Source organism: Conger conger, chromosome 12 (genome assembly GCF_963514075.1).
Source record: "Conger conger chromosome 12, fConCon1.1, whole genome shotgun sequence".
Taxonomy (NCBI): Eukaryota; Metazoa; Chordata; class Actinopteri; order Anguilliformes; family Congridae; genus Conger; species Conger conger.
Window position 1 is genome coordinate 45,303,472 of NC_083771.1, and position 22,842 is coordinate 45,326,313.

General features: G+C 39.8%; 1 protein-coding gene across 1 annotated transcript; it reads right to left on the reverse strand.

The window, feature by feature from the left end:
* Positions 1-1,005: 1,005 nt before the first annotated feature.
* On the reverse strand, positions 1,006-19,707 carry LOC133141611 (uncharacterized). Its single transcript, XM_061262177.1, has 9 exons — positions 19,479-19,707; positions 18,659-19,006; positions 17,059-17,169; positions 14,715-14,810; positions 11,944-12,030; positions 11,310-11,384; positions 7,370-7,483; positions 6,019-6,117; positions 1,006-1,181 (listed from the first exon to the last, which is right to left on the reverse strand). Exons 1-9 carry the CDS (start codon positions 19,705-19,707, stop codon positions 1,006-1,008), a joined length of 1,335 nt encoding a protein of 444 aa, XP_061118161.1.
* Between the last annotated feature and the right edge of the window lie 3,135 nt (positions 19,708-22,842).

Sequence of the window (22,842 nt, forward strand, 5' to 3'; positions counted from 1 at the left end):
GGTGTAGAAAGTACTAAAAATGTGTACTGAATACTTGTTTTAGCACAATTCATAATGTTCCACGCCCCATAATGTTTGGGACAAGGACATACTGTACTTTTCTACTTGATTTGACTGTACTCCGCAATTTGTCTTTGGTCAGCCGGTGTCTGAGATTGTCCCACACGCATGGAGATGCCCAGCTTTAAAGATGCATTTTCGTTTTGGTTTATTTTAATTTTTACTTTGTTTTATAAACTCTTGTTTATTTTATACATTTGGTTTCACCATGTACAAATTACAGCACTTTTAATATCATGTATAAAATAAAATAGTCATGTTTAGTATAACAAGCAAAGGATATCCTTTGCTTGTAATAATTGTGAGGTATTTTTTTGTCAATTCTCTCCCGATAAAGACAAGTGCAAGCTGTGAAAGACGCTCCTTGGTCATTGTCGAGCGCAGGTATGTTTTCAATAGCAACAAGGATGTCATTCACAACAAGGTTTTTTTGTCACATTTCATGCTTTCATGTTTCATGTTTAGTTACTGTCTTAATGTGAGGGAGCAGGGGCGGGAGACCAAGAGTGACTGGGAAGGGATCACAAAGTTACCAACGATAAGTTGGATAACCACTAAAATAAGGAATATAAAAACAGAAAACGGGAGAGAGACTCCCTGGTGAAATGCCCACAGAAACAGAACTGTGTAAATCGGTCAAACAGGATCAGTGCAAGCTAGCACGGAATGCCCAAAGAAGCGGGCGAGTTTTGTGTGAAAAAATAACTGAAAAAGGGAAGCAAACTCTTAATACAAAAAGAGCAGTTCATGTTTATGCCTCTTTTAATTTCCTGCTTGTAGTGATTGGAGGGGTCGAATTTCTGAATAAATTTGAAAGACACATCCTCCACCTCCTTAACGTTATTCACGACAATGTATTTCTGTGAAAGCATCCAGACTTTCTTCAAATATATATCACTCACAAACCGATTCTAATATGCGGTGACATATCTTGGGCATGTGTGGTCAACTGTGTGGATTCAATATTCTAATTATAAAATCAAAACAGCCGTTTATCAATCTCAATATTGCTCCATAATATAGCAAGTTATACTTACATTTATATCGTACGCTGGACCGATCTGATTTCCAATAATCCAGCAAATTTTGCAAATCAAGTACAATAAACCAAAGTATAAACACTGAAAAAGAGAAAGGTAGACAGGTAGACAGTAAAGATGTTTGTTATAAACTGATGCTGGTGAATCCCTTTAATATACACATTTATATGCACTCAGTGACCAATTTATTAGGTAGACCTGCACACCAGCTTATTAATGCAAATATCTAATCAGCCAATCATGTGGCAGCAACTGAATGCATAAAAAGCATGCAGACACGGTAAAGAGGTTCAGGTGTTGTTCAGAACAAACATCGGAATGGTGAAGAAATGTGGCCTAAGTGACTTGGATAATTATTGGTGCCAGACAGGGTGGATTGAGTATCTCAGAAACTGCTGATCTCCTGGGATTTTCACGCACAACAATCTCTAGAGTTTGCAGAGAATGCCGGACAAAAATACCTTGTTAATGAGAGGCAATTAATAAGGTTGTGGACCCAACCTGTGGCAAGCCTGTCCTGTCTGCACCAGAAAGTTTCTTCTAAGAAACTCAATAAACTGGGACATTCTCTGCTGTGAAGTGGACAATGCTGCCTCATTGTCTGACTGATAGACTGACATTATGTGATCATTGCATTTTTTTTTTGTTTTTACCTGCAATTTAAAAATTGTAAGTAACTGGACCAACTAAATTAATATTGGCTAAATACATAGGTCGAGAGGCTTTCTTACTAAGGCCGCTCTCCTCCCCTCAAAGTCACAAATGGTTGAGATTCGCTGATTCAAATCTGACGGTTTGGGGGGGGGGGGGGGGGGGGGCAGGGGGCCCTGGTTGTCAGAGGTACTGTAGGGCTGAGGGGGGGTGGTCAGAGGGTTGTTCAGTAAATAGATTGTAGTCACTGACTACAGTACGTGATTTGCTCACTGATTCAGTTCACTCTACTTGTAGTTAGTATCATTCGTCGCTCTATGTGAGAACTCTTCAAAAAGCATCTTACCTCCTACCTTTTGCATTTTTCCTTATAGTTTGTTTTCTGGCATATGCTACTGATAATGTTTTACATATTAAAACTTGTAGGGTTCACAAGTTCTGATCATTCTGGGGTATAAGTGTGGTTTTGGTTTTTACATATTTTAAATATCAAACGGTAAAGTTACCGGTAATGAGGGCCATCCTCTTTTTTAATACTGGAAGACTGTCGGTGTTCAGTCACCTATGCGGGGAGCCCTTATATGTTTAGCTTTCAGGACAGCACCTGAGATTCATTCATTCATTATTTAATTAATGGCATTTGGCAGACACTCTTATCCATTTCAGAGATTGTATAACTGTAGAAAGTATTTTTTTTTAAAAGTATAATCTCCTTTAGGGTGCAATAAGCAATTGGGGGTTGGGGAGGCTGCTTTTGAGCTAAAGGGAGAGGAGAGAGGCCACAGACTAGCCTTGTTAGCTTTAGAAGCCTTCTCCCATAAAAAAATATAAATCAGGATATTGACAAGGAAGATATAGCTCATGAAAAATGCAGTTTAGGCATAAATGGGGTGTTAGAAGTGTGCCACCATCCTCAAATGTTGAAGATTGACCTTTCATGACAGAAATTGCTCAGTGGCTGAGTTGCTTTGCAAGCAAGGGACAAGTCATTTTCATGGCCGCTCGTTCTATATATATTCTATCATGTTTGTGATAAAAAATTAATTATATTGTTTTTGGAGTTGAAAATGCATTCAATAAAATTTAAAATAAACATTGTGATTACATTCTGACTACTTAATAGGCAATTAAATGCATGCTTTTTGGGGGAAAAAAATATGGGACAAAATCATTTATGAATGACAATTACCTAAAAAAAAGTTCAAGGTTAAACTTGAAAAAAATTAATTGGAGAATTGATGTTAAGGTCAAATAGAAGTAAAAAAAAAACACAAATGAATGAAGTGCTATTTCATAATGTGTACCATAGAGGGTTAAACTTCCTGCACAGGAGTTTACCCCACCTGGGGGGCCACAGATTCTGCAGGTATATTTAGTCAGGCCGTGAGAACAAGGTGACTCATTTATGTAGCCAATCATACTACAGGATTCATAAGTGCCACCACTGTCCCCTAGTTTGGCACAGTCCCCTAGTTCTGTGTCCCCTCCTCATCTGCAACTAGAGTGACACATTGGACAGTAGTATCCATCTGGGAGTATGAAAGGATACACGGATCAGTGCTGTGACTTGTCTACTTTGATGTCCAAAACTAGTTTAAGATATAAAAATAAGTTTTCTTTTTCAGAGAAACTACATGAAAAAACAAACATATCCTTCAGGACTTTAATTACATGAAAAATTGATTGAGAGTATTAGTATTCGGAACTATTAGACTACATGGCAATATGGCATAACCAACTTGCTGCAGCAATGCTACAAAAATAGTTAGAAATGAAATAAAAACGTACTTCTCACCCTTGGGCATAATTATATGGGTCTTTCTATCTACATACAGTGGGAGCAATAATTATTTGATCCCTTGCTGATTTACTTACAAAGAATGGAACGGTGTATAATTTTAATCATAGGTACATTTTAACATTGAGAGACAGAATATCACAAAATAATCCACAATAACAACATCATATGCATTTTATTAATTTATTATCGTATTTTTGCATGAAATAAGTATTTGATCCCCTACCAATCAGCAATAATTCTGGCTCCCACAGACCAGTTAGTTTTCCATTAAGAAGCACTCCTAATCTCAACTCATTACCCAAAACACCTGTGTCAACTCGTTACATCATTATGTAGCTGTATAAAAGACACCTGTCCACACAATCGATCAGATTCCAACGTTTCCACCATGGCCAAGACAAAGGAGCTGGCCAAGGACATCAGGGACAAAATTGTAGACCTGCACAAGGCTAGGATGGGCTACAAGAAAATAAGCAAGCAGCTTGGTGAGAAGTTAACAACTGTTGGAGCAATTATTAGAAAATGGAAGAGACACAAAGTCACCGCCAATCTCCCTCGATTTGGGGCTCCACGCAAGATCTCGCCTTGTGGGATATCAATGATCATGAGAAAGGTCAGGGATCAGCCCAGTACTACACAGGAGGAGCTTGTTAATGACCTGAAGGCAGTTGGGACCACAGTCACAAAGAGAACCATCAGTAACACACTACTCTGTGAAGGGTTAAAATCCTGCTGCACGCACAAGGTTCCTCTGCTGAAGAAGGCACATGTACAGGCCCGTCTGAAGTTTGCTGAAGAACACCTGGATGATCCAGAGGAGGCTTGGGAGAAGGTGATGTGGTCAGATGAGACCAAAATAGAACTATTTGGCATCAACTCGACTCCCTGTGTTTGGAGGAAGAGAAATGCTGAGTACAACCCCAAGAACACCATCCCCACTGTGAAGCATGGAGGTGGAAACCTTTGGGGGTGTTTCTCAGATTTCACCATATCGAGGGGAGGATGAATGGGGCCATGTACCAGGAGGTTTTGGGGGACAACCTCCTTCCCTCAGTGAGAGCACTGAAAATGGGTCGTGGATGGGTCTTCCAACATGACAATGACCCAAAACATACGGCCAAGGCAACAAAGGAGTGGCTCAAAAAGAAGCATATTAAGGTCCTGGAGTGGCCTAGCCAGTCTCCAGACCTAAATCCCATCGAAAATCTGGGGAGGGAGCTGAAGCTTCGAGTTGCCAAGCGACAGCCTTGGAACCTTAAGGATTTGGAGAGGATCTGCAAAGAGGAGTGGACCAAAATCCCTCCCAAGATCTGTGCAAATCTGGTGAAAAACTACAACAAACGTCTGACCTCTGTGCTTGCCAACAAAGGTTTCTCCACCAAGTATTAAGTCCTATTGTTCTATGGATCAAATACTTATTTCATGTGAAAATATGATATTAAATTTATATGATGTTATTGTGGATTATTTTGTGCTATTCTGTCTCTCAATGTTAAAATGTACCTATGATTAAAATTCTACGCAGTTCCATTCTTTGTAAGTGGGCAAACCTACAAAATCAGCAAGGGATCAAATAATTATTGCTCCCACTAGAACTGTACCAGGACTATTAAAATGTTTATTTACCCTTTTTATTTAATGGTACACTAAGTTGCAAAATCCTGAGTCAAACTGGACAACCTAAAAAAAAAGATATTTAATAATTCAAGGTCAAGTTTAAATATTTCTGTAGGTAGCCTATTTTTTTTAAAGTGATTCATTTTTTGTCAAACCGGATAACAATTACATCATATGTGATAACTTCACTCTGTGTTACCAACAGTGTCTTTCGTTATCCGGAATGAAATACTTATGATTTTATAGTTTTTTACAAGTATTCTGAAGCTTTTAGTGCTTTGCAATTAATGCCTTTCATTCACCCATTCACAGGCACACTAACAGGCTCCCATGCAAGGCCCCTGCCAGCTCGTCAGGGGCCATTGGGGGTTACTGTCGGTATCTTGCTCAGGGACACACCCAGGCACCCAGAACTGACAACCCTCCGACCAAATTTCTAAATTTATATCCATAAGTAACAAGAGAATGGAACACATTCATAGCCTTTTGTAAATATAATTATTATATTATTTAGTGTTCACATTTTAAGGGAAATTCTGTTCTAGATGGTCCTGTCCTGTAAAGGGTAGCCAGGGTCAGGGTTCGAGAAGGCGGACCCATTAGCTAGGGAGGAGTTCCTTGCAAAAAAGAGAACCTATCCAGCCACAGAGTAAGAAGTGCAGTTCATTTAAAAGAAAATCTGAGCTTCACTTTCTTAAATGACTTCAGATGGGACTTCAGGACTTCAAAACACCAGTATGTGAATAGAACATTATCCAGCCTGTTCTGTAGTTTGCTTTAATGACCTAAAAAGCATCTGCTAAATAAAATGTAATGTAATGTCATTGTTTTATGTGAAGGGCAACTTACCTGCTGTAAAACCAAATCCACTACCTGAGAAAATCAGTAAGAATATTTCCGTGAACATGGTGTTGTATAGATATTGATACCCTGAAGTAAACATTATCCCTGTAAGCACAGAAAAGGACAGTGTTTGAGACTTTTGGCTACTAATGCATGCGTACACACATCTCAGTCTTGCCTTTCTGCTGCAGAAACTAAAGCCTTTAGGATCAGATCTGCATTTGGACCTGCGGTATGAGAACACCGGTAAAGGGTGGAACATGAGAAACAGATGGATATTACTGAGAAACACAGGATCCCACTAAAAATCAGGAAGAGAAAAATCCACCATGACAACTAGATTTCTTCCTATTCTTTTGTCACTTTAATCAACTGAGATGCAAAATGAAAAAACAAAAGAACAAAAACATGCAAACACATAGGCACTATGCTACAGAACTGAATTAATAAAAAAAAACTAACAAATACCATTTTTTGCATAACCATTCTATTATCATACCACCTTCACCTTACCTATCCTATCTTCCTATTTAAAAGCAAGTCAGTCGCTTATGCAGTGTAATATTAAGTAAGTAGACTTATAAAGATACATAATAGCATGATACATTACCCTCACCATTACTGCATCTGTAATGTTGGCCTACGGACCTGACATGTATCTTACCATACAATTCTCTAACCAGAAAAACACTGAGTTTATGCACAGAGGCAAGTATTCTAGCTCTACTAGGGCCAAAACTGGTTCTGGGGACCCCAATGGTTTTACCTTTAATACAACAACCACTTTAGACCCAAGCAACCAGGTGAGGCAGCCTGTAGTGTAGTGGTTAAGATACATGACTAGGGCCTGCAAGGTTGGTGGTTCAATCCCTGGTGTAACCACGATAAGATCTGCACAGCTGTTGGGCTCTTGAGCATGGCCATTAACCCCATATTGCTCCAGGGGGATTGTCCCTTGCATAGTCTAATCAACAGTAACTAATCAAATGCTCTAATTGATCAACTAAATGCTGATACCAGAAGACCCTGAAGCTCTCCAGGACCAGGGTTGACCAACCCAACTCTACAGTTAGAAGACTGTTCAAACAGAGTTCCTTCAGACATTCTTCCTCTAATATGTATTTATGCATGAAATGCGTGCATGTTGACATTTCAGTGAAACAGTGACACTTTGATTCATGAACGGAAGATAGGCTGCACATTAGATATTTATTGACCTATAATTATTCAAGGTAAGTCCTGCACTATTACATAATACTACAATATATCCCACTGGACATCTGTAGCCAAACACTGATGGTACATGCAACATATATAAAAAATGTGTATTTTACTATATTATAAAACATATTCTTACCTGAAGAAAAAACTGCTGATAAATCGAAGAATACCACAACTGCAAACATGAATTCGGAAAATAGTTTTCTTACTACATCTTGGGCATGGTATGTCAAAACGGAATGGAGAAGAACTGATTTGAAAAGAAATGAGATAATTAAATTATGCACAGTACACTGAAGGAAAATGTCATTAAAAAAAGGCAATGCAAAAATTTTTTAAAATAAGTACAGTACCGCCACACATTTTGGAAACACTGCATAAAGAAGACGTTTTAAAACGTTTATCTGTGCCCTTTATTCAGGGTTTCTTGGAGCCATTTTAGTCTGTAAAAACAGAACTAACAAACAATTATCAAACTGCCCATGAGCGATAATGACATTATGTGACCATTGGGCATTTAAAGAAAAAATGGCTTTCTTTACATTCATTTTAAATTTTACGTCCAAAAATAAAAGGAATTCAAGCTGATTATAGAATTTCCCAAAGTAGGATACATTAGACTGCTCAATTATTTCAGTATGAGTTCATACATACATGTAGGAAGGTGTAATTATCATTACTTTTTTTACAAAAATGTTATTATTTTTCATTTTTGTTTTATGGTATTACATTTATAACATATTATATGTATTATGTCATAAAGAGATATTGCTAATCATTAATCCTAATGCCGCATTTGAATGAAGCATAATTTGTGCCAGAGTTGCATGTACTGTATACGGTACAATTCCTACCTTGTGGATAGTGCCGTCATTTACTGTTATTACCTTGACCGTGTATCACAATTATCAGCTAAATACTGAGAAACAGAAAATACAGTCAAGCTGTATTTGTTTGCAATTCCAAAATGTATGTAAAATAATTTTATGTATGAAATAGGATTATGCTTACACATTTGTAACATGCCTGAAATTGTTCATGTTTTATGTAACAATTTTCAGTTTTCATAAATTCGCAATGTTTACAGAAACAATATACAAAATTGATTGATGTGCAGTGCCGTGAAAAAGTATTTGCCCCCTTCCTGATTATGGAATAATTCCAGAATTTATTTGATGAAAAAAGTCGAACATCTATGTCACCCCTATGAAAAAGTAATTGCCCCCTGAAACGTAATAACTGTTTCACCACCTTTAGCAGCAATAAATGGTTGCCATTTATATAACACCTTTATCCAAAGCGCTGTACAATTGATGGTTCTCATTCACCCATTCATACACCAACGGCGATTGGCTGCCATGCAAGGCGCCGACCAGCTCGTCAGGAGAATTTGGGGGTTAGGTGTCTTGCTCAGGGACACTTCGACACAGCCCGGGCGGGGGATTGAATCGGCAACCCTCCGACTGCCAGGCGACTGCTCTTACCGCCTGAGCCAAGGTCGCCCCCAATAATTGCAACCAAATACTTCCTATAATTTGATATCAGCCTTTCACATCGCAAGGAATTTTGACTCACTCTTCTTCTTTCATAAAGACAAATTGCCTTTTCAGATCCTGCCTGAGTATCCTAAAGGATTCAAGTCAGGACTTTGACTAGACCACTCCAAAACATTTTGGTTCTTTTCAGTCAATTCAATGTGGACTCGCTTTTGTGTTTTGGATGTTTGTCTTGTTACAAAACCCAGTTACGCTTCAGCTTCAGCTCATGGGCAGATAGCCAGGCATTCTCCTTAAGAATGTATCCACACACCATCACACTAACTTCACCATGTTTGACTTTTGGTATGCTGTTCTTTCCTATTGTGGAGTCATGAGCACTGATATAGCTGAGGCTAGTGTTAGGGAAAAATGCCCTTTTTAACATTTCACAGGTGAGCATCGTCTGATGAAACAGATCCAGTAAAAACACAACAATAGCTTCTCTTTAACTTTCGTATTTATTTGCAAAGAAATTACAGAAAGTGAGAAAGCTTACCGGCTTTCTGATTTGCATCAGACACAGTTAGTGTAATGTTTCAGTATCTGTCCTGTGTGTATTTATGTTTATTCTTGTTATTTATTCATTTTTCATACATCCTTGGTTATTGTTTTCCATTACAGTTTCTCATTTGTGATCCCCTGTTATGTCTGCATCTGAATGTTTACCAGCCTAGTCACTCCCCTGTCTGCGTGTCCCACTATTCGGGTGTTTATGGTAGTTTCGGGTTTTCAAACATTCCTTCCAAACTTGCGATTCTTACTTCCTGCTTTTCTTGGTAGTTAAATGTTGTAAAGCCCTATTCTTACTAACTACTACTAATCTAGGTATTGTACAGTACTAATCCGATTAATACACTTACTGTCTGTCTAACTAACTAACTAACAATCACTTTTATTGGGTAGTTTAGAAATATTCACGTAACTAATTCACTAACGCAATCTCTTAGTTTTTCGGCACTGTTCTATAACTCCGCCTCCCTATGCTATCCCTAATTACTCGCTTAGTTTCAGCGAAGTGTCCCTGATTACTCGCTTAGTTTCAGCGAAGTGTCCGCACCTGTCTCTGACGATCACTATGTCTTCAATGTTGTTCAATTGTCTTTATGTTAATTAAGAATCAATTAAAAAATTACCCTTACACTAGCAAGGCTTGCAGGTCTCTGGATGGTTTTCTGGGATCATTCGTGACTTCCTGGATCAGTTGTGCCCTTGGAGGGATTTTGGCAGGCCGGCCAATCCTGGGAATATTCACCACTATTCCAAGTGTTCTCCATTTAGAGATAATGGCTCTCACTGTGGTTCCATGGAGTCCCAGAGCCTTAGAAATGACTTTGTAACCCTTTCCAGACTGATATATTTCAACATGTTTCTCACCTCTTGAGGAATTTCCTTTGACCATGGCTCACCATGAATTTGTCCTAATTAAAGCAGTTCTGCAAAGAAAAGTAGGCTAAACTTCCTCCGCAGCGATGTGAAATATTTATCTAATTATTTTGCTTTATTTTGTCTAATGATCTGAAAAAATTAAGTCTGACAAATATTTAATTACAGAGGACATCAGGAAGGGGTAAATACTTTTTCATGGCACTGAATTTTAACTTGTACCTTACATATGTATAATCATGACAGTTTTGATGAATAAAATGTCAATGATATATTATGCAGTATATGCATATGTAGATGTAATGGATTATGCCATTAACATATGAAGGGGTTGATGTTGGTGACATGATCCATTATAAAGCATTATAATGAGTTATAACTGGGGGCCTGCAGGGGTCTCAGTGAGTAAAGGAATTCTCCATAAGCACAGGCTGTGCTGATTCATTAGCCAGGCTATGTGGGTATAAAGCAGCGCTTCTCAACTCCACGTCCTGCGGGCCACAGTGTCTGCAGGTATTTGCTTCAACTGTGCGCTGCACCACCTGATCTCACTAATTAGCTTATTTTCTGAACCAAGCAGGTAAAATAAGGAGGAATACAGAAAAAAGGAATAAAAAAACAAACAAACATGTAGCATAGATTGAACATTAATACAGGAAAGCAAGTAGTAATGCAGTGAATGAGAAAATAGGCTTTTTGAGCAAAAATATAGGTATCACTAGGGGGCGACTTCCTATTAATAATGAAAATTATAGCTCAAGAGCTGGATCGAAAGAGGTTACACAGCTCACACCCCATTGAGCAGCTCCCATAGGAATTCTTGGGACCGGTATGCAGAACCTGTCTTCATACAGTCCTTAAGATAACTAGCTGTAGAGGTTTTTGTGTGAATGTGTAAATATATTTGCATACTGGCCACAGGGGGAGCTGCTGCCTCTGCATGCAGCCAAGTCTGGCAAGTGTGTTGTTCATTAGCCTTCTCAGCTGGTTAACCCATTACCTGCGACTGACCCGATTATACCCATCATTTATCAAAACACATCGCACAAACACGCCAACAGTTCTCTGTGTGTGTTGCTCATTTGCCTTCTCCGCTGGTTAATAAATCAAAACTGGATGTGCATTAAAACTGGTGCAAACAGCAAGTACACTTACCAGAATTAATCCCTGTTCTAACGAGACAGGCGTCCAAAGGCAGTGCCACGTTTGTGAGTCTCTTGAAACATGTTCCTGTAAAGAGAAACCAGTCATTTTAACAGCAGTATCCAGTGCTCATGATGTTGCTGCATTCCCTAGATGGAGACATCCAGGGCCTGACACAGAGCCCTCCTAACACCACCAGAGAGCTTCCTAAAGTTCACTCTTCTGTTGCTAATTAGGATCCTTTCCATTGGCATGCTGCGCTGCCATCTCTGCCTTTGGCTTAGGCTCCGCCTCCAGGAAGGGGTTAGCCACAGAACAATGGCCAGTCACCCATCCTTGTTTCACTGATTGGCTCAAAAATATTTAAGGTTATAGCTTCTCCTGACAACTCAGCTTTACTACTATTTCTGAACTCCATCATCAGCAAAAAACTATGTCATTATTTTAAAAAACGCTATATTCATTTTATTCATGAAATGACTGGGTTTATTTACAAGCACATTGCTGGGAATTGGAGTCAGAGTGCCAATCTGGATGACATGTGAGCCTACTCAACACATTTTTTAGGCAACAAATTTTTTATATTTTCTGCTATAATATATAGTATGTCTATGTAAAAATAATTCATTTTTATATGAAAACATACCAGGAAGTACATATGGAGCCACCTTAAATATCACTAGGATCCTCACAAGATTTATAGTACTGCAAACATAGGCCTCTGCAACAGAGCCTGCAAAACAAAAATGACATAAAAATATAAGCAGTGTACCCATGTTTGTACTTTTCTCCCCATTTTCTCTTGAATTTAGAGACACAACTTTAAAGACCTGTTTTAAATTATGAAAATTGAGCTTCAATGAGCTATCCTGTCATGGTGGGAGGTAGTGACCGGTTGTGGCCACCAGAGGGCAGGGGTGTTCTTTTTTTTCACCTGGCCGTCATTAGTGCCAGGGGGAGCCAACCTCCTGAGGGTATTTAAAGCCATCGCTGGCAATCGGTCGGCGCTTTGGTGTCAACTGTTCGCTCTTGCACCAAGCTGGTATGCATGCGGTAGACTCTGTGTTTTAATGAGTCAGGTATCGTGCTGGTTTGGGTTTATTGCACATTTAAAAGAAAAGGTAAGGAAGTTTAGTTTGCTGGTACGGTGTGCATTGCTGACGTCTTCCGAAAAATTACTTGTTTTTGATTTCATTTCTGGCTTGTGTGAGCTTGTGGGTGAGGGACATTGTCCTCGGTATTTGTATTTTGGTTTGTTTTTTCCTGAGCTGCGTCTCAAGGTTCTTTATTTTGCTTGCCTAGTGTTTTATACTAGGTTGTACTTTTATTTTGGTCCCCGGTCTGGGGTTTGCAGTGCTCGCCTTAGTACTCATTTTGGTTTGGTTGTTCGCCCTGGTTTTTAAGGGTCGCTTTATTTTCCTATAGCCGTTTTTGGGCTGAGTTGGGCTGAGTTATTTTCTGTTCCCTTTACCTCCTGGGATTTTGTGGCGAACACGTTCATGTGTCCGCTTATAAGGGATTACCCTTAGTCGCTCCTGGCTCTCCGCCAGTCCCCGACACGACATATCCAAAATAATTTTATAAATGTTTTATTAAAGCATTACTCAGCAATATCAAAGAACACCTAAAGATGACATGATACACCCACAGATGCATGTGTACCAATATAAAATAAATGAAAATAAAGTACACACATGGCTGAGTATGGCTGAGCTCCATGGTCATGCAATTATCTGGGGCTGGTGCCAACATTGCTCATTTCTTTACTTGGGGGTCCCTATTTCATTGATCTCTCTCGGGTTTCCAAGAACCAGGAATTGATTAAGAAATGCAAGTTTAAAATTTCCAAACTGAATCCTGAAAACTTATTTTCAGTCACATTTGCAAAGGGAGTGAAATGCATTGAGCATTAAAAAAGTCTAAAGTTTAAGTCAGCTGCCAGGACCTGCTGTTCTAACATCCCTGGTTACCTTGTGCGTCATCACAGAATGTCGACTGTTGTTTACAACCTGGCTGACATTCTAAATGTTCTAAAGTGTGGTTAGGCTTCATTAGAGAAAGCAGCAATACATCTATCCATCCATCCATTCTCTGGAATAATGTTGCAATAACAAGTTGTAATCATTGAAGTGATGTCGCGCATTATGTTATAAAGTAGCCTATTATAAGCTAAACGTCACCCTGCAATGGCCCTGCATTTGTATGCGCTCCTGTAGCTACTGTCATTCAACATTTGCAGCTCCATAAATTCGGACAATTCCGAATTCAGAGTCTTCGTATTTAGTATAACCAGGACAATTAGTAAGCTACAACTTTTCTTCGGCACAAAAAGAAAATCTGAATTTATTTTTATTTTTATAAAGCCCATTTAAATAGCCTATTGCTCCAATATGACTGAATGCCTAGTGCAAATCTAAGGTTTGAAAACATTTCCAAACGTATGTCAATAGCTTCTTGCAACACCGGACATTTATTCATTCATTCATTCATTCATTATCCTAACCCGCTTATCCTGAACAGGGTCGCAGGGGGCCGGAGCCTATCCCAGCATACATTGGGCGAAAGGCAGCAATACACCCTGGACAGGTCGCCAGTCCATCGCAGGGCACACACACCATTCACTCACACACTCATACCTATGGGCAATATAGACTCTCCAATCAGCCTAACCTGCATATCTTTGGACTGTGGGAGGAAACCGGAGTACCCGGAGGAAACCCACGCGAACATGGGAAGAACATGCAAACTCCACACAGAGAAGCCCCGGTCTGAGGGGGTTCAAACCCAGGACCTCCTTGCTGTGAGGCAGCAGCGCTACCCACGGCACCATCTGTGCCGCCAGCAGCAAAACAGATACAGCCAAAAGGTAATCAATGCTGTAAAAGGATTTCATATAAGAAAGTAGCTCCATATCTGGAAACATTTACTGCAGCATTGTGTAGACTTCAGCACGTCAGCATTTTTGATGGTTCAGACAGTCTCAGTAAAGCTCAGCTCGCCCTAGTGCCTTGCACATAAAAACGTACGTATAGCCAACCATAATCTTTCTTTATGAAGGAAAGGACACATCATTTTAATTATTGACAATTTAAATGTAGCTTTTGAAACATTTCATTTCTTCTTTGAAAGTATGCAAAGAATCCAAACCAGGATTCAATAAGAACCAGATTTTATAAGCAAAATCACAATCAGAATCAGAATTGTTGAAATCCAAACAATACCCAACCCTCTTGTGACCCCCACTGCTTGATTGGCAGGTGAGACCACATGTTTCAGGGGAGAACCGTTTGTGCCTACACTCTCCTAAATAAGCTGTCGGGATTACGGCATGAACATGACTGTAAATAGCTCATTGCATAATCAAAATGAAGGAGGGAACTGGACTTAATACAAAAAAAGTAAAGCAGACAGACTTACTCTCAATTTTACCCCATATGGCGAAGGCGATGGATAACAAGATGCAGGGAACGGAGACTTGAAGGCAAAATAGCAACACAGTCCCTTTGCTTTCAACTAAGGAGCAAAGAAAAGCAAACGTCATACACAATAATCATACTTATCAAAAGACGTGAGTAAGAAAACTGGTTTCTGTGGAAATAGTCCATTCACTGGGTCCGCTCCTTTTCATACAGCCAGGGTACCTCCCAGCAAGAAGTGGCAGGGGAGGAGCAGATGCATAAATGGAGGAGAAAACATTTGCCGGCCGCTGGAGACAGCAACATGAACAATAAGCATGGCAAAACCATGTTTATTATATTATGTAATTATATTATGATATTTTATTATAATATACACTCAGTGGGCACTTTATTAGATATTTATTAAACTTCTGCTGCTGTAGCCTATCCACTTAGAGGTTTAAGGTGTTGTGTGTTCAGAGATGCTCTTCTGCATACCACTGTTGTAATATGTGGTTATTTGTCATCTGTCATCCAGTCTGGCCCTTCTCCTCTGACGTCTCTCATTAACAAGGCGTTTCTGTCTGCAGAACTGCTGCTCACTGAAGCTCCTGACTCGTACCTGCATGATTGTATGTATTGCACTGCTGCCACACCATTGGCTGATTAGTAAATGGCATGAATTAGGTAGGTGCAATAAAGTAAAAGTGTTCCTAATAAAGTGATCTGTGTATAATAACCATTTAACCATGTTTATACAGCCCTGGTTCAAGACTGCTGTGATTGGGGGGGCAGACAGGGGGGGAACCTTTTCATTTAGGGCACTGTGTGTGCCATACATTTCCCAGGCTTTTTCCTTTGCATATATTTGTGTGTGTGTGTGTGTGTGTGTGTGTGCGTTTGTGTGTGAGTGTGTGTGCGTGTCTTAGTGTGTGTGTGTGTGTGTGTGTGTGTGTGTGTGTGTGTGAGTGTGTGTGTGCGTGTCTGAGTGTGTGAGTGTGAGTGTGTGTGTGTGTGTGAGAGTGTGCACGTGTATGCGTGTGTGTGCGAGTGTGCGTGTGTGTGTGCGTTTGTGTGTGAGAGTGTGTGTGTGTGTGTGCATGTCTGAATGTGTGTCTGTGTGTGAGTGTGTGTGTGTGTGTGTGTGTGTGTGTGCGTGTCTGAGTGTGTGAGTGTGTGTGTGTGTGTGTGTGTGTGTGAGAGTGTGTGTGTGTGTGTGTGAGTGTGTGTGTGTGTGTGTCTGAGTGAGTGTGTGTGTGCGTGTATCCTTGCAACCACACGATCAAAGCAATTGATTATTTTAGGTCAATGGTCAAAGTTTTTGGGGGAGGCAAAGCAAAAATTTGATGATGTCATATCATGCTTATTATTATATGGGGGGCGGGCGGTTTATTCTGAAACATGCACGAGCATAAACCTTGCCTATCAACAATGGCGGAGTCTACCAGCAAGCGATCCTTTGATACTACATCTCCTGTGATTAAACCAAAGAAAATGAGACCTATGTGTTGTGTGTGTAGCGACAAATCTAGTGTCGAACATTTTCTCATAAGAACATTACTCATTTTATTAGTGGGCCGGAACGGACCGGTACGACATAGATGTCTACGTTTTGCTCACACAAGAACTGATCTTATTTTTTAAATGTAGTTTGATGGCTTAAACGGAATTTGTTCTGCACGAATGTAGCGATTGCACAGCTTTCGATATGCACAGGAAAAATCATTTTGAGGAGCCAAGGTTTTCTAAACTCTGTTTGCGCTATGGCTTTGAATCGATATACAACAAGTGTGAGACACCTACTTTCAGGAGGATGCTTTGGATTGCATAACATATGTGTAACTGACCGAATTATCGACCAATGGAAACATGCTTTCGACATGCCTGTTTTAATTATCGACCAATGGAAACATGCTGTCGAAATGCCCCTTTTGCTGTTGGAACGCCCCATGCTGTCAATACGCCCGCTACTCCAGTCTGCAGAGACAGATACTTGGATTAAAGTGACATTCTACAATGTCCTTGGTTTTGGTGGATCTGTGTGTTATGCAAACCACGCATCTCCCCACTCGCAACAGTCTCTTCTTCCAGATGTTTCCGTGGTTGCCATGCAAGGAAAACAATTGTGGAAATATGTGCAGTAAATTGAATTGTGGTCTACTAAAGATGACGAATACACAGATAAAACAGATAAAATTACTTTGTGCTCCTTTACAAACGTGTGTTACTGTTAGCTAGCTACCTACTGACCTGCCTGAGTTATTATTGCTGTATAAAGACAACACCACATAACTGGACACTGGTGTGAAGCAAAGTGTTAAATAATTGTAAATTGAAATAGGAGAAAACATGTAAACACCTACCTTTCTTCTGGGCTTTATTTATGCAGCAAATAGCAGGAATGCAGCTTAAAATTGCAAAAACTGCAGCAGCCATGGTTAAACCCAGGACACACCAATGTAAGGTGGAAAAACCTGTGACAGAGATTTCAGTGAATCTGAGGCCCACACCCATCTCTATCCCCATTCCCCCTGTAGTCGAACACTGTTAAAAAATAATCATGTTATTAAGCATTCAATAATTCATCATTGTTAATCAATTATAACATATGGCTGAGATCTTTAGATACAGGTGAGATTTGTTTAGAAGAGGTTCAATCATTTAGCAGATTTTCTTGTCCAGAGTGACTTACATTGTAACAGAACCAGAAGTGAATTTAGCTGATTAATATGAGCAACAGTACCAGACCTGGCCCAGTTAACTATGCCAGTCAAGAACTAAAATACAAATTCTGAATCTGTACAGATCACATTGATAACAAGCCCTAAGAAGAGAACCCTAAAGCTACAAGGATACCACAGCTTCTTCAGGCTAGCTCAGAAATGTTCCCAATAACATTGAACTGTAAGGTGCACGTATATGAGGACAGTGATCTGAATTAATTACACACTGCGCATGAGACCAGGTAGCACTCACTAGATCTAAATAACATGGGCCAGATTGGTGTAAAGGAGGCACTCCAAAGATCTTCATTAGCCCCGGGGCCTGGATTTCTTTTGAAGTTCTCTTGAGGGGGAGTTTTAAAATGTCAATCCAAAATGTTTTCGTATTAATAACTGCCACATTTCATACCTTTTCACACTGTCACTCTTGTAGAAATATCAATCGAATGTGTTCTTGCACTCTGCTACACTATTTGCTGTTTTCTACTGGTGGTGTCAGGTGTAACAATCCCACAAAATATTCAAATATGTTGCAGACACAGGCACTTGCATGATGAACGTAGAAGCACCCAATATCTTTAAAAAAAAGGTTTGATATGTTGATCAATATTATTGAGTCAGATGACATCATTGGCTGTCACTAAGAGGCGTTCTTTTTCCAAAATATGCTACCGCTGGATTATCTTCTAAGAAACAGAAGCACTCAATGTGCTTTGTATCGAATGGAACTCTGGTATTTGTGAATATGACCTGTAGTGACCACCAGTCACCAGCCAAATCCACCAAAACTGAAAAATGAAGGACAGACTTTAAGCTAGGAAAGCAACCATGCATGCTGAAGAGCCCTTAAACCAGGTCTGAATCGTGAAGGAAGGAAAAACACAACAATAACGTTAGAACAGATTTCTGGCAGAAGCATATGCTTTTATAACTTGAAGATTTGATCGTATTCACCATTCTATTAGATTTTATATTCTAGGTACACTGTACGGTCTGTTAGACTGTAATGTTAGACATAATGTTATGACAAAATATACTGGATGATAAAATGGAAAGCATTTTCGAAGCATAAATATATCATTATTAAAACATCGGTATTTCACTATTAAAACACAATATGCTCTGTGCTTTACCCTTTTCTAGTTAATTTACATTTTGGAGTGAATTTCTGTGTAAGAGACCCAACCATTTATTTTCAGATGATTGCATACAGTATGTGATCATGCTACTTCATACTTACCCTGTTCTTGTAGCCAAGCCGTTGCATTGACTGATTCTCTGTATGTATGGACTGTGCACATGAATTCCCCTCTGTCTTCAGTTTTTACATCCCTCAGTTTCATTGAGAAGTTGCCTTTGGGAATCTCCTCACTGAAGAACTCAGCATGCCCTCTGAATCTCTCAGGCTGTGACTCCGGTCTGTACCGCCCCTCCATAAACAGCAGCACCTGGATTTCTTCATTTGTCTTCATCCACTCTACTTGTAACTCTCCGAGAGGAACATGGGTGTCCACTGAGCAGTTCAGAATCACATCTTCACCAGCATATGCAAATACAGGCACGTCTGCACCAGTCACCACCAGCCACTCTGAAAAACACATGTAACTTTTTCATTTGCATTTCATTTTTAACGGAGTGTCCCACATGTTACTCCTTTCATTGCTCCTTTGTACAAGTAAGCTAACACGTCCTATTCATTTTACAGTTATTTTTCAGCACAATGGCAAATTCAGTTTGTTGAATGTGATATTAAAATAGGTAGCCTGTAGCCTAGTGGCTAAGGTACGTGACTGGGCCCTGGAAGGTTGGTGGTTCAAGCCCCAGTGTAGCCACAATAAGATGCATGCAGCTGTTGGGCACTTGAGCAAGGCCCTAACCCCACATTGCTCCAGGGGGCATTGTCCTCTGCTTAGTAAGCTGCAAGTTGCTTTGGATAAAAGTGTCAGAAAATATCAATGTATTATTATACTAAAGAGCTTCTCTAAATTTTAGACCGCATGTATTATAAAAACAAAAAACAGAGCTATATTGTATTTGAAAAAGGGGGTGGGGATACTAACCAGTATCTAATTTCACCCTTGTTTCACTAGACTCTTGTTCAGTGTGAACGACACACTTGTACATCCCTTTGTCTTCGGTGGTTACATTCCGAAGCAGCAGAGAGAAGTTTCCTTTGGAGATTTCTTCAGTGAAAAACTCGGCCCTGCCGCTGTACGCTGGGCTCTGTGATTCTGGCCGACTCTCTCCTCCCAGGAACAGATGCACCAGGCTTCCAGAATCTTCCCTCATCCACTGCACCTCCAGCTCATGCAGAGGTATTGGGGTATCCACAGAGCAGGGCAACGTCACAGACGCCCCCAGCTGGACACGTAGTGACATCGCAGGACCTTGCACTGACAAACCTGAGACCAGAACAGATCACTTTGAAAATCCGTCAGGATACGCGCAAAAATCTAGAAATCCCTTGGTGTGCGTTTTATTTCATGAGCACGCTATAAAACTAAACACAATAGAATACACATGGAGTTGTATCGCAATGACATCTTTCTGCTAATCGAAGAATAAACAAACATGAACATAATCAAAAATGAAACTGAATTATTTAGGAAATAATGTTACAGCAATCAAAACGTTTTTAACTCCGAAGGCTAATACTGTAACTATGTATGTACAGATGCTTCATTCCAGAATGTCAGAAATATGTCCTTTTAATTTTATATTTGATGTTTTCGTTTAAATCACCAGTTATCGCTGAATTCATGAGACAATAATTTACCTTCAGTCCTAATAGCGCAGATCAACGACAGAAACCAACAGAATACTATCATCTTAATTTCCATCATTTGGTAAGACTGTGCAAAATGTATCCGAGTACGTTACAACCTTTATGAGAATAATAACGACCGCTCCATAAGAGTGAAAATGATCAACTGGCTCAGCGTGTTTAATTGGAACCGGTTTGAATGCTTTAACTGATGAAATGGCTACGTGAACTTGTTGTTGTGAAAGAGGCGGACACTTCGCATAACATCACACGACTAAAGAAAAGGATGACGTGACTCGGGTAAAAATTACAGCGTTTTAACTCTATAGAACAGGGATCATACTGATTGGTCAGGCTGTCTCCCGACCTGAATCCCAGGTAAAGGGAGTTCTCAGCTTTTGAGGACCGTGAGTTACTGATCCCTGCAAAAGAACCTCTGATAGCTGCAGCTGAACTGTTATTAGTCTATTAGATCATGGCATAATGGCTCACTGCTATGCGTATGTGGGATCCATCTTAGCCTGATTAACTTTATTAAGTAATGATTCATTCATTTCTTGTTACTACCAAAAGGCAAATAATAGAATGTCCTCCTCTAGTTTGCAAAAGGAGATTTAAAGAAAACCTGTCAACAAATTTGAAGTTCTTTTAATTAAAAGGCTTTGAATGACAGACAAAATAGTACCTGTAAATTATAATTCTATTCACTGTCAAAAAGTAGAACATTAATCAATATCTTCTCACGTCATGTGACATGTTTTAAAGCAGACCAGGTGGGGTGTCTACCTGTGTCACATAAGTAATTGTGTTGTATTCAAATACTTTTCTGTGCTCCATTGATCTTGCCTGGTGCGATTGAGCCAACCAAGAGAGAGTATAGATTCCAATACACAAAACAAGCTCAGTAAAGCATAGAAAAGTATTAAAATACAAACAATTCAGACGATTACTGGTCTGGTCAACACGTGTGTGTTTTTCTCCCTTGACTGAGAGAGGGTAAGAGCAGTGAGGGTCACAGATACAGATGGGTACACAGTACAGAGGGTGTCATGGGGGGGTGTCAAACCCCCTCAAGCTGCATGATGGGTGAGGGGTTCATATTATAAGATTGTTCAATGTTCCAAATTCAAAAGTGATGTACAACATGCTTGGTAGACCTCGTTGCCTGTAATTGTGGCAACCATGGCTGGAAGACGAGGCTTTCGTGAGCTTGAAAGGGGGGTGGTTGTTGGGGAAGTTTGTCAGGAGCTCCAGTGTTGACTATAGCTCGATTTACGGGGGTGTCGTGGGGAACAGTGTCTAAAAGGCAAGGTTGGCATGCAGCTGTGAGGGAAAGACAGGAAAGGGGTGCTGAGGTTGGAAGTGAACTGAACGTCCCTGCAGTAGTTTGAGGGGCAAAGCTAAATAGGCCCCTCGTGCGGGACCAAGCCCTGGACCAGGGAGACAGGGCCTTCTCCATCACTGCCCCCTCCCTCTAGACCTCTCTCCCCAAAGCCATCCGTCACTCTTCCTCTCACTCCATTTTAAAAACATCCCTTAAAGCTCACCTTTTTAGAGCTGCTTTTAATGCCTGATTTAATGTCTCTGTTTATATTTTGATTGTCTTTTTTTTGTGCCATTTAATTGTATTTTAATTATTGTATCACTTTTATGTAAAGTGTCTTTGAGTACCTTGAAAAGCACATTATATATAAAATGTATTATTATTACTATTATTATTATTATTATTATTATTATTATTATCGTCTAAATCAATTGGCTGACAATTTAACATAGCCTGCAATGTCATTTGTACAGGCGTAAGCCTTTTAACCGTGTTTGCAAAATCTGTGAGAAAGTGTGACTGGAAACCATCTCAACTGGAAAAGCCTGTCTTTGTGTTATCGCCACCCACTATTATTGGCATGGCTGGGGTTTTTTTTGGCAGACACATGGTGCAGTAGTTCATGGTAAAATCCTTTGCTGTTCGATTATTTTGAGTAAACCATAATCAGTGACATGCAGAAATAAATAAATAAATATTGGGACATTGACACAATTCTCCTCTTTTTGGCTCTATACACCACCACAATGGATTTGAAATGAAACGAACAAGATATGCTTTAACTGCAGACTTTAATTTGAGGGTATTTACATCCAAATCAGGTGAACGGTGTAGGAATTACAACAGTTTCTATATGTGCCTTCCACTTTTTAAGGGACCAAAAGTAATGGGACAATTGGCTGCTCAGCTGTCCCATGGCCAGGTGTGTGTTATTCCCTCATTATCTCATTTACAAGGAGCAGATAAAAGGTCTAGAGTTCATTTCAAGTGTGCTATTTGCATTTGGAATCTGTTGCTGTCAACTCTCAATATGAGATCCAAAGAGCTGTCACTATCAGTGAAGCAAGCCATCATTAGGCTGAAAAATCGAAACAAACCCATCAGAGAGATAGAAAAAACATTAGGTGTGGCCAAATCAACTGTTTGGAACATTCTTAAAAAGAAAGAATGCACCGGTGAGCTCAGCAACACCAAAAGACCCAGAAGACCACGGAAAACAACTGTGGTGGATGACAGAAGAATTCTTTCCCTGGTGAAGAAAAACCCCTTCACAACAGTTGGCCAGATCAAGAACACTCTCCAGGAGGTAGGTGTATGTGTGTCAAAGTCAACAATC